The following is a 13,131-nucleotide window of genomic DNA, read 5'->3' as shown; positions in this document are numbered from 1 at the left end:
GTTTTGAATTTGGATTTAGAGGACACAGGAATTGGGTTTGAATTTGGATTTGGAGGACACAGGGGCTGGATTTGGATTTGGATTTGGAGGACCAAGGGCTTGGATTTGAATTTGGATTTGGAGGACACAGGGGTTGGGATTGGGTTTGGATTTGGAGGACCCAGCCTTTATTTCCCCCCTTTATTCCCTTTATTTCCTTCCTTTATTTCCTGCCTTTTTATTCCCTTTATTTCCCCCCTTTGTTTCCTCCCTTTCTTTTCCCCCTTTATTCCCTTTATTTCCTTTATTTCCCCCTTTATTCCCTTTATTTCCCACCTATATTTCCTCCCTTTGTTCCCTTTATTTCCCCCCTTTATTCCCTTTATTTCCTCCCTTTATTTCCTCCTTTTATTCCCCTTATTTTCCTCCTTTATTCCCTTTATTTCCCCCTTTATTTCCCCCCTTTATTCCCTTTATTTCCCCCTTTATTTCCCCCCTTTATTCCCTTTATTTCCTTTATTTCCCCCCTTTATTTCCCCCCTTTATTCCCTTTATTCCCTTTATTTCCTTTATTTCCTCCCTTTATTTCCTTTATTTCCCCCCTTTATTTCCTCCCTTTATTCCCTTTATTTCCTCCCTTTATTCCCTTTATTTTCCCCCTTTATTCCCTTTATTCCCCCCTTTATTTCCTCCCTTTATTCCCTTTATTTCCTTTATTTCCCCCTTTTATTTCCTTTATTTCCTTCCTTTATTTCCTCCCTTTATTCCCTTTATTTCCACGTCACTCTTGTCATTATTTGCTGCTTCTGGAGGGCTTTGCTTTCATTTCCCTTCAGCATTTTCTTATAGAAAATAAAGAAGAAAAATCTCCTTCATTTTAGGGTCAAAGAAAACCAAAAAATGGTTTTCTTTGGTTTCTTTGGGAAAACCATTTGGGTTTTCTTTAACCCAAAACCTGGGTTCAGTTCCCATCAGAAAAAGCTCCTGAGGTTTGGTCCAAAATCCTCCAAAAATTCCAATTTCACCTCCATGCTGTTAAAAGGATCCTCCCCTCTTTCCAAGGACAAAAATTTAATTTATAAAGTTTTTTTTTCAATGATTTTCTGCCAAAAAAAATCTGAAATTAAATCTCAAACTCCCCCCTGTGTGTGCCGCTGTCCCTGCTGCTGGTGCCTTGCTTGTACAGAATGAAAAATGTACAGAAAACCTGTAAATGTTTGTATATATCCAAAAATTTTATCTTTTTTTAACTTTTCTTTGTTTTTTTTGGTTTCTGCAAGGAGAAAAATCCCTTGCTGGGTAGGGGAAATAAAAAAAAAAAAAAAAAGGTGGAATGAAAATTGTAGTTTTTATGTTCTTAATAAAAGAAATTTTATGTCCTTATGAGCAAATTGTGATTTTTGTGTTCATCAGAAAGGAATAATAATTATTATTTAGTAAAGCTATTTAGTATTATTATGCTCCTTTATCAATTTAATAAAAAATAATTATTTTAAATTTAATAACTATTAATTTAAGAAAAGAATATAATAATAATTTGTTGTGTTGATAATTAAAAAAAAAATTACGTCCTTATGGGCAAATTGTGATTTTTTGTGTTCCTCAGAAAGGAATAATAATTATTATTTAGTAAAGGTATTTAGAATTATTTAATAAAGGTATTTAGTAAAGTTATTTAGTATTATTATGTTCCTTTATCACTTTCATAAAAATTAATAAATTTAAATTAAATAAATTTCAATGAAATAAAGGAATATAGTAATAATTTATTGTGTTCATAATAAAAGGAATTTTATCTGAGATTTTATCTAAATTAAATCAATAATTTAATTGAAAATAATTAACAAGTAAAATTTAATTGTTAATTAAATTATTTTGAATTAAATTATTGATTTAATTTAATTAAAATTACCAATTAGGTTTGGAAATGCAGAAATTAAAGGTTTGAGGGGAAACAGCTGCCCCAGCACCAGGAACTTTCTGTTTCAGGCCTCGTTTATTTTTGTGTCAATATTCTCAGTTTCAAGCATTTAAAATGATTTTTAAAATTCAGAATATTTTCATTTCAGCAGGGAAGGAGCCAAAATGCAAAAATCCACCTGTCCCCACCCGGCCTCAGGGTGATATTTTGGGCAAAAAACATAAAAATTCTCTGAGTGTTAGAAATTGAAATGTAGGGAATTCTTGGAAAATCATTTGGTTTATAAAATTATTTGGGATATAAAATTATTTGGCGTATGAAAACATTTGATATATGAATTTTTTTTGTATATAAAATTATTTGGGATATAAAATTAATTGGTATATTAAAATATTTGGGATATAAAATTATTTGGCATATGGAAATATTTGATATATGAAATTTTTTTGTATATAAAATTACTTTGTATATAAAATTATTTGGGATATAAAATGATTTGGTTTATAACATTATTTTGTATATACAAATATTTGGGATATAAAATTAATTGGTATATTAAAATATTTGGGATATAAAATTATTTGGCATATGGAAATATTTGATACATGAATTTTTTTTGTATATACAATTACTTTGTATATAAAATTATTTGGGATATAAAATTATTTGGTTTATAACATTATTTTATATATAAAATTATTTGGGATATAAAATTACTTTGTATATAAAATTATTTGGGATATAAAATTATTTGGTTTATAACATTATTTTGTATATGCAATCATTTGGGATATAAAATTAATTGGTATATTAAAATATTTGGGATATAAAATTACTTGGTATATAAAATGATGTGGTTTTATAACTTAACGTTTAAAATTAAATATAGTATTTAATTTGAGGCTTTAAAATTTTTTTAAATACTAAAAGTGAGAATATAAATTTATAGTTTAGAGACATGTTAAACTAACTAAAAGAAAAGTTAAAATTTGAATTTTTACGTTAAAATTGATTTTATATATTTATATATTTTGATATATTTTCATATATTATTATTTTCAGTTCGTTACCGTAATTTTTTAAAAATATCTCAAATGCATTTAAACGCATGAAAATATTTTAAAATACCTTCAAAATATTTGAAAACAAATTCTGGATTTCAATTTCTTCCCGTGGGGCTGAGAAGATTGAGATGAGCAGAGCAAATTAAAACCATTAAAAACCATTAAAAACCATTTAAAATACTTGATTTATTCAGCCCGGAGCTGCAGATAGAAAGAAATATCTTTATTTATCTCCAAATAAAGATATTTTTCCTCAGCCGTAGTGCAGTTTCAGGTACGCCTCCCTGCCCTGGTTTTTCTGGAAATTTTTATCCACAGTCATCTAAAAAAAAATCCCAAATTTTCCATTAAAAACAACGAAAATGTGCCAGGAAATGGAGATCTAAAATTGGGATTTAAATCAGATTTTTGGTACCAGCGGAGGCCCCACTTTGCTCATTTTGGGGTGGAAATTGGGGAAAATTCTGAGGAAAAGGGGATTTTTGGGATTGATTGAAATTTGTGTTTTGTGCTCTGGGCTGGGAAAAATACAAAAAAAATTGGGAGAAAAAGGAAGAAAAAAGGAAGAAAAAAGGATGAAAAAAGGAAGAAAAAAGGAAGAAAAAAGGCAGAAAAAAGGCAGAAAAAAGGCAGAAAAAAGGAAGAAAAAAGGAAGAAAAAAGGAGGAAAAAAGGAAGAAAAAAGAAAGGAAAAAGGAAGAAAAAAGGAAGAAAAAAGAAAGAAAAAAGGAAGAAAGAAGGATGAAAAAAGGAAGAAAAAAGGATGAAAAAAGGAAGAAAAAAGAAAGGAAAAAGGAAGAAAAAAGGAAGAAAAAAGAAAGGAAAAAGGAAGAAAAAAGGAAGAAAAAAGAAAGAAAAAAGGAAGAAAAAAGGAAGAAAAAAGGATGAAAAAAGGAAGAAAAAAGAAAGGAAAAAGGAAGGAAAAAGGAAGAAAAAAGAAAGAAAAAAGGAAGAAAAAAGGAAGAAAAAAGGAAGAAAAAAGGAAGAAAAAAGAAAGAAAAAAGGAAGAAAAAAGGAAGAAAAAAGGATGAAAAAAGGATGAAAAAAGGAAGAAAAAGGGAAATTTTCTCTCTCAGAAGTAGGAAAAAGAACAGAGAAAATGGGAATGAAAAGGGAATTTTTATCTCAGAAGTTTTGAGGGAGGAAAGGGTAAAAAAGTGGAGGAAATGGGGAATAAAAAGGGAATTTTCTGTCTCAGAAGAAGGAAAGGAAAATAAAATAGGGAGTGAAAAGGAAATTAGGAAATTTCCTCTCTCAGGACATTGAGGCAAAAAAAAGGAGAATAAAATTGTGAAAATGGGAAATGAGAAAAGGAAATTTCCTCTCTCTGAATAAGGAAAGAACAACAAAAAAGTGAAAATATGGAGAAAAATGGGGATTTCCTGTCTCAGAAGCAGGAAATCAAAATGTGGAGAAAAAAGGGAATTTCCTGTCTCAGAAACAGGAAATGAAAATAAAACGGTGAAAATATGGAGAAAAAAGGAAATTTCCTGTCTCAGAAGCAGGAAATGAAAATGTGGAGAAAAAAGGGAATTTCCTGTCTCAGATGCAGGAAATGAAAACAAAAAACAGCGAAAATATGGAGAAAAATTAAATTTCCTGTCTCTGAAGCAGGAAATGAAAATTTGGAGAAAAAAGGAAATTTCCTGTCTCAAAGCAGGAAATGAAAATATGGGGAAAAAAGGAAATTTCCTTTCTCAAAAGCAGGAAATGAAAAGAAAAAACAGCGAAAATATGGAGAAAAAAGGAAATTTCCTGTCCCAGGAGCAGGAAATGAAAATTTGGAGAAAAAAGGGAATTTCTTGTCTCAGAAGCAGGAAATGAAAACAAAAAACAGCGAAAATATGGAGAAAAAAGGAAATTTCCTGTCTCAGAAGCAGGAAATGAAAATATGGGGAAAAAAAGGAAATTTCCTGTCTCAGAAGCAGAAAATTAAAACAAAAAACAGCAAAAATTTGGAAATAAAGGAAATTTCCTGTCTCAGGAGCAGGAAATGAAAATATGGAGAAAAAAGGGAATTTCCTGTCTCAAAGCAGGAAATGAAAACAATCCAGGGAAAATATGGAGAAAAATTAAATTTCCTGTCTCAGAAGCAGGAAATGAAAACAAAAAACAGTGAAAATATGGAGAAAAAAGGGAATTTCCTGTCTTGGGAGCAGGAAATGAAAATTTGTAGAAAGAAGGAAATTTCCCCTCTCAAAGCAGGAAATGAAAACAAACCAATGAAAATATGGAGAAAAAAGGGAATTTCTTGTCTCAGAAGCAGGAAATGAAAATATGGAGAAAAAAGAGAATTTCCTGTATCAGATACAGGAAATGAAAACAAAAAACAGCAAAAATTTGGAAATAAAGGAAATTTCCTGTCTCAGAAGCAGGAAATGAAAACAAAACAGCGAAAATATGGAGAAAAAGGGGAATTTCCTGTCTCAAAGCAGGAAATGAAAATATGGAGAAAAAGGGGAATTTCTTCTCTCAAAGCAGGAAATGAAAATATGGAGAAAAAAGGGAATTTCCTGTCTCAGAAGCAGGAAATGAAAACAAAAAACAGCGAAAATATGGAGAAAAATTAAATTTCCTGTCCCAGAAGCAGGAAATGAAAACAAACCAGTGAAAATATGGAGATAAAAGGGAATTTCCTGTCTCAGGAGCAGGAAATGAAAATATGGAGAAAAAAGAGAATTTCCTGTCTCAGATGCAGGAAATGAAAACAAAACAATGAAAATATGGAGAAAAAAGGGAATTTCCTGTCTCAGGAGCAGAAAATGAAAATATGGAGAAAAAAGGAAATTTCCTGTCTCGGGAGCAGGAAATGAAAATATGGAGAAAAAAGGGAATTTCCTGTCTCAGAAGCAGGAAATGAAAACAAAAAACAGCGAAAATATGGAGAAAAAAGGGAATTTCCTGTCCCTGAGCCTTCCTCACCTTCTGCACCTGCATCTTCATCATCCTCTGCACCAGCTGGGGCAGCGCTGCCCAGTTGGGAGCCCCAAACTGGGAGGGCCACGAAACTTTTTTGGTTTGAGGGTCCTGGATGTCGTAGGTGCCAGGCCTGGGGAAAACAGGAATGGATTATTTATTGAAATTATTATTTATTTATTTATTTATTTAATTCTTTATTGAAATTATGTATTGATTTATTCATTGAAATGCATTTTATCTGCGTTTTAGGGGTGGGTTTGGTTGGATTAAAATGTCCCAGTGTTGACCAAAATATTCCAATGTTAACCAAAATATCCCAATATTAATCTAAATATCCCAATGTTAACCAAAATGTCCCAATATTAATCTAAATATTCCAGTGTTAACCAAAATGTCCCAATATTAATCTAAATATCCCAATATTAATCTAAATATTCCAATGTTAACCAAAATGTCCCAATATTAATCTAAATATTCCAATGTTAACCAAAATATCCCAATATTAATCTAAATATTCCAATGTTAACCAAAATATCCTAATATTAATCTAAATATCCCAATATTAATCTAAATATTCCAGTGTTAACCGAAATGTCCCAATATTAATCTAAATATTCCAGTGTTGACCAAAATATCCTCATACTAACCAATATATCCCAATGTGAACCAAAATGCCCCAATGTTAATAAAAAAAAATCCAGTATTGACCAAAATATTCCAATACTAACCGAAATATTCTAACATTATCCAAAATACTCCAATATTATCCAAAATATCCTAATGTTAAACCAAAATATTCCAATGTTAACCAAAATATTCTAATATCCAAAATACCCCAAATGTTATTCAAAATATTCCAATGTTAACCAAAATATTCCAATGTTAACCAAAATATTCTAATGTCCAAAAATATCCCAATGTTAACCAAAATATTCCAATGTTAACCTAAATATTCCGATGTTAACCTAAATATTCCAATGTTAACCAAAATATTCCAATGTTAACCAAAATATTCCGATGTTAACCTAAATATTCCAATGTTAACCTAAATATTCCAATACTAACCAAAATATTCTAATATCCAAAATATCCCAATGTTATTCAAAATATTCCAATGTTAACCAAAATACCCTAATATTAATCAAAATATCCTAATATGAACCTAAATGTCCCAATGTTAACCAATATATCCCAATGTTAACCAAAATCTCCCAATATCAACCAAAATATTCCAATATTAACCAATATTTGTTGAGATAAAAAGTTTATTTTTTTGGAGAAAGAAAAGCTTCTTTTCAGAGATAGAAAGTCTTATTTTTGGGACATAAAAATTTTCTTTTCAGAGATTAAAAAAAATCCTCTTTTTTTTTGGGACATAAAAATTTATTTTGGGAGCTAAAAATCATCTTTTTTGGAGAGAAAACCTCTTTTTAAAATTATTTTTATGATTTTATTTTGTTTTATATTTTATATATTATATTATATTATATTATATCATATTATATTACATTACATTACATTATATTATGTTATATTACATTATATTACATTATATTATATTATATTATATTACATTATATCATATTATATTACATTACATTACATTATATTATATTATATTATATTATATTATATTATATTATATTATTTATATTTTATATTTTTATATTATTTTATTTTATTTCATTTCATTTCATTTCATTTTATTTTATTTTATTTTTTATTTTATTTTATTTTTTATTTTATTTTATTTTTTATTTTATTTTATTTTATTTTATATTTTTATTTTATTTTATTTTATTTTATTTTATTTTATTTTATATTTTATTTTATTTTATTTTATTTTATTTTATTTTATTTTATTTTATTTTATTTTATTTTATTTTAATTTTTATTTTTCCCAAGGCTTTTCCTTACCCGGGGTAGCGGTCGCGGTCCTGCAGGCGGGTCGGGAACCGGGGGCTGCTGGAGCCGAACGGGACCGGGGCCGGGCCGGGCCGGGCCGGGCGGGGCTCAGCCGGGAAGGGCCCGTAGGCGGCGGGGCCGGGGGTCACGGTCTGGGAAAGCGGCCAAAAACGGGGAAAATCGGCAAAAAAACAGGGAAAAAGCAGCAAAAAACCAGGGAAAAATCAGCAAAAAACCAGGGAAAAGCGGCCAAAAACCAGGGGAGTTCATGAAGAATTCACCCCCAAAATTGCACCTCACTCCCTCACGAAATTCCACCTCATTCCCTCACGAAATTCCACCTCATTCCCACCTAAATTCTACCTCATTTCCACCCGAAATTCCCCTTCATTGCCACCCAAAATTCCACCTCATTCCCACCTAAAATTCCACATTCCCGTGGCAGCACCCAGGGCATGGCACAGCCGGGCCGGGCAATATTTTGGCTGCTTTTTCCCTAAATTTTTTCCTGCTTTTCCCCTATTTTCGACCACTTTTCCCCTTGTATTTTTTCTACTTTTTCCCTGTATTTTTTCTGCTTTTTCCCTGGGGTTTTTTTGCTGGTTTTCCCCTGTATTTTTTCTACTTTTTCCCTGGTTTTTTTTTCTGTTTTTCCCCTGTATTTTTTCTGCTTTTCCCCTGTATTTTTGCTGTTTTTCCCCTGTATGTTTTCTGCTTTTTCCCTGGTTTTTTTCCTGCTTTTCCCCTCTTTTTGGCCGCTTTCCCCCTGTTTTTTTTTTTTTGCTGCTTTTCCCCTGTTTTTTTTTCTGCTCTTCCCCTGGTTTTTTGCTGGTTTTCCCCTGTATTTTTTCTGCTTTTTCCCTGGGGTTTTTTTGCCGTTTTTCCCCTGTATTTTTTTCCTGCTTTCCCCCTCTTTTCGGCCGCTTTCCCCCTGTTTGTTTTTGCTGCTTTTCCCCTGTTTTTGTGCTGCTCTTCCTCTGGTTTTTTGCTGTTTTTCCCCTGTATTTTTTCTGCTTTTCCCCTGTATTTTCTGCTTTTTCCCTGTTATTTTTTCCTGCTTTTCCCTTGTTTTTTGGCACTTTTCCCTCACCTGAGCCCTCTGCTGGAAGCGCGGGGCCGTCCTGGCTCCCATCGTGTAGCCCAGGGCGCTCATGGGCCGGGTGCTCCAGGACGATTGCAGGACGTTGTTCTGCAATTTGAGACCCAAAATCATTTATTTGCATTATTCAAAAGCAGGACAGAGTCAGCTGAGCAGCAAATGTTATTCCTAATACAGTTATTCTTAATTATTCCTTTAATTTCTGACTATTCCACAACCTCAAGAATTGATTGGGAAAGGAGATAATTCATTTTTCCAGGAAAATTTCCTGTTTCCATCCTGCAGTGGGTTTGCATGAGCAGCAGATATTATTCCTATTAAACTTATTCCTAATTATTCCTTTAATTTCTGACTATTCCACAACCTCAAGGATTGATTGGGAAAGGAGATAATTAATTCCTTTTTCCAGGAAAATTTCCTTTTTCTATCCTGCAGTGGGTTTGCAGGGCAGGAGTGCATGATGCTTTTCCTATTATTATTCCCTTAATTTCTGACTATTCCTAATTATTTCCTTATTTTTATTCCCTTAATTATTCCCTTAATTTCTCACTATTCTATAATCTTGAGGATCAGGTGGGAAAGAAGATAATTCCTTTTTCCAGGAGGATGTGGGACATGTTCCAGCAGGTTTGCAGGGAGGATTTCATGGTACTATTCCAATTAAACTTATTCCTAATTATTCCCATAATTCCTGGCTATTCCTAATTATTTTCTTATTTTTATTCCTTTAATTGTTCCCTTAATTTCTGACTGTTCCAGAACCTCAAGGATTGGTTAGGAAAGGAGAAAATTCCTTTTTCCAGGAGGATTTGGGACATCCTGCAGTGAGTTTGCAGGGAGGACTACATGGTACTACTCCTAATAAAGTTATTCCTAATTATTCCCTTAATTTCTGGCTATTCCTAATTACTTTCTTATTTTTATTCCCTTAATTATTCCTTTAATTTCCTACTGTTCCAGAACCTCAAGGATTGGTTGGGAAAGGAGAAAATTCCTTTTTCCAGGAGAATGTGGGACATCCTGCAGTGGCATAATTATCTGAGGAGCAAATGTTATTCCTAATTATTCCCGTAATTTCTGACTATTCCAGAACCTCGAGGACTGGTTGGGAAAGGAGAAAATTCCTTTTCCCAGGAGGATGTGGGACATCCTGCAGTGAGTTTGCAGGGAGGACTACATGGTACTACTCCTAATAAAGTTATTCCTAATTATTCCCTTAATTCCTGGCTATTCCTAATTATTTCCTTCTTTTTATTCCCTTAATTATTCCCTTAATTCCTGGCTATTCCTAATTACTTTCTTATTTTTATTCCCTTAATTATTGCCTTAATTCCTGACTGTTCCAGAACCTCAAGGATTGGTTGGGAAAGGAGAAAATTCCTTTTCCCAGGAGGATTTGGGACATCTCCCAGCGGGTTTTCAGGGAGGATTTCATGGTACTATTCCTGTTAAATTTATTCCTAATAATTCCCGTTAATTCCTGACTATTCCTAATTATTTTCTTATTTTTATTCCTTTAATTGTTCCCTTAATTTCTGACTTTTCCAGAACCTCAAGGATTGGTTGGGAAAGGAGAAAATTCCTTTTTCCAGGAGGATATGGGACATCCTGCAGTGGCATAATTATCTGAGCAGCAAATGTTATTCCTAACAATTCCCTTAATTTCTGACTATTCCAGAACCTCAAGGATTGGTTGGGAAAGGAGAAAATTCCTTTTTCCAAGAGGATGTGGGACATCCTGCAGTGGGTTTGCGGGGAGGATTTCATGGTACTATTCCAATTAAACTTATTCCTAATTATTCCCTTAATTCCTGGCTATTCCAGAACCTCAAGGATTGGTTGGGAATGCAGAAAATTCCTTTTCCCAGGAGGATGTGGGACACCTCCCAGTGGGTTTTCAGGGCAGGAATGACCCGGTAATTTCGATAAATGACCCCAAACTCACCTCCGGCCCCAGGTAGGAGCCCGGCCCCAGCAAGGGGCTGCCCCTCACGCCCAGCACCTCGATGCCCAGCCTGTCCGGGGCAAAGCTGGACGGGAACATTTTCCGGTCCTGAGTGGTCCCGAAGGAGATGAGCTTGGACATAGCTGGGGAGAAACAAGAAAAAAATGAGAGAAAATAGAAAAAAGAGGAAAAAAAAGTGACCATGAGCTGCTTTCTGCCTCCATCCCTCTGCCCTGGGGTGTTTGGGAGGGGTTTGCTCTTGGCCTCAGAGCCACGAGGGGCTGAGAGAAATGAGGGATTTCTCCTTCCAAATCGATTTGTTTTTCACAGGAAAATGGATTTGTTTTTCACAAGCAATGGCAGATTTGTCTTTGTCGTGGATATTTAAGAGGGGTCTTCCCTTCCCTCTGCCTGATTCGTCTCAGATCCTTCTTCAAAGCCACGAGGGGCTGAGAGGAATGAGGGATTTCTCCTTCCAAATGGATTTGTTTTTCACAGGAAAATGGATTTGTTTTTCACAAGGAATGAAAGATTTGTTTTTCCAAACGGATTTGTTTTTCACAAGCAATGGCAGATTTGTTTTTCCAAACGGATTTGTTTTCACAAGCAATGGCAGATTTGTCTTGGTCATGGATATTTAAGAGGGGTCTTCCCTTCCCTGTGCCTGATTCGTCTCAGACCCTTCTTCAAAGCCACGAGGGGCTGAGAGGAATGAGGGATTTGTCTTTCCAAATTTATTTTTCACAAGCAATGACAGATTTGTCTTTCCAAACAGATTTGTTTTTCACAAGAAAATCGATTTATTTTTCACAAAGAACGGCAGATTTGTCTTTGCCCTGGATATTTAGGAGGGGTCTCCCCTTTGCCTCTGCCTTGTCCCTCTCAGACCCTTCTTCAAAGCCACGAGGGGCTGAGAGGAATGAGGGATTTATCTTTTCAAACAGATTTATTTTTCACAAGCAATTTGTCTTTCCAAACAATCTGTGGGTCTGCTGGTTAGTAAAACCAGCGCTGAGAGAGAAAAGAAACGATGGGAAGGATTCCCATGGATGGAAATCCAACTATGGATTGGATTCAATCCATTCCCATGGTTGATGATTGGAAAAAAATATTTGCCTTTAGAAATAAACTGTAGGTTTGTTGATGAATGAAATTAGATATTGAAAGGTGACAGAAACAAGGGGGGAAAACCCTAAATTCTGTAAGAATTAAAAATGCAAAGGGAGGGTTGTGCATTACAGGGGGATCTTTGGTATCAGGTGTCCTGGGAAGTCTGAACCTCTCAGGTACCTCAGAAATGGGGAAAAAAACCCCCTAAATTCCGTAAGAATTAAAAATGAAAAGGGAGGGTTGTGCATTAGAGGGGAATCTCTGGTATCAGGTGTCCTGGGAAGTCTGAACCTCTCAGGTACCTCAGAAATGGGGGAAAAAACCCCTAAATTCTGTAAGAATTAAAAATGAAAAGGGAGGGTTGTGCATTAGAGAGGAATCTCTGGTATCAGGTGTCCTGGGAAGTCTGAACCTCTCAGGTACCTCAGAAATGGGGAAAGAGAGAAGGAAATCGGGATAAAAAGGAACCTGATCCTCCAAAAGTTGGAGAGAGGTGAGCACCCCACAGCCTCTCCCTTTATTGGGATAAAGTCGAAGGACTCCTCTGCCTCCTTTTTGGCCACAAACCTCTGATATTTGTGGATTGATTTTCCTGACAGGGCAGATTTTTCTTCTTTTGGATACAGAACTCTGATATTTGTGGATTGATTTTCCTGACAGGGGCGGATTTTTCTTCTTTTGAATACAGAACTCTGATATTTGTGGATTGATTTTCCTGACAAAATCCTGGCGGATTTTCCCCATTCTGAGCTCCTGATGGTGGGATGGGGGATGAAGGAGAAGCAATCCCAGCCCCTCCAGGTGCCCCTGCCTGGGCCAGCTCTCACCTCTGGGCTCCTGCCTTGCTGCCATCCGGGCCTGGCACTGCTGTGGGTGTTACGGGCACCAGGGAGCCGGGGAAAGCCGGGATTGGGAATCAGGGAGCCGGGAAAAAGCCGGGGTTGGGAATCAGGGAGCCGGGGAAAAAACGGGATTGGGAATCAGGGAGCCGGGAAAAAGCCGGGGTTGGGAATCAGGGGACTGGGGAAAAGCCGGGGTTGGGAATCAGGGGCCGGGGAAAAGCCGGGGTTGGGAATCAGGGGGCTGGGAAAAAACCGGGATTGGGAATCGGGGGGGCCGGGGAAAAACCGGGATTGGGAATCAGGGGGAAGGGAAAAAGCCGGGATTGGGAATCAGGGGGCCAGGAAAAA

At 35.0% G+C, this 13,131-nt stretch overlaps 1 protein-coding gene across 1 annotated transcript; it reads right to left on the bottom strand.

The window, feature by feature from the left end:
• Nucleotides 1-3,125: 3,125 nt before the first annotated feature.
• On the bottom strand, nt 3,126-12,986 carry CIMAP3 (ciliary microtubule associated protein 3). The gene is made up of 6 exons (XM_074528325.1): nt 12,769-12,986; nt 10,832-10,974; nt 8,878-8,976; nt 7,800-7,939; nt 5,886-6,012; nt 3,126-3,286 (listed from the first exon to the last, which is right to left on the bottom strand). The coding sequence occupies exons 1-6, from the start codon at nt 12,791-12,793 to the stop codon at nt 3,218-3,220; spliced, it is 603 nt and encodes a 200-aa protein (XP_074384426.1). The 5' UTR covers nt 12,794-12,986; the 3' UTR covers nt 3,126-3,217.
• Between the last annotated feature and the right edge of the window lie 145 nt (nt 12,987-13,131).

The sequence above is a fragment of the Zonotrichia albicollis genome, chromosome 28 (genome assembly GCF_047830755.1).
Source record: "Zonotrichia albicollis isolate bZonAlb1 chromosome 28, bZonAlb1.hap1, whole genome shotgun sequence".
Taxonomy (NCBI): domain Eukaryota; kingdom Metazoa; phylum Chordata; class Aves; order Passeriformes; family Passerellidae; genus Zonotrichia; species Zonotrichia albicollis.
The sequence above is the reverse complement of the archived record's forward strand: the minus strand, read 5'-3'. Positions and strand labels throughout refer to the sequence as shown.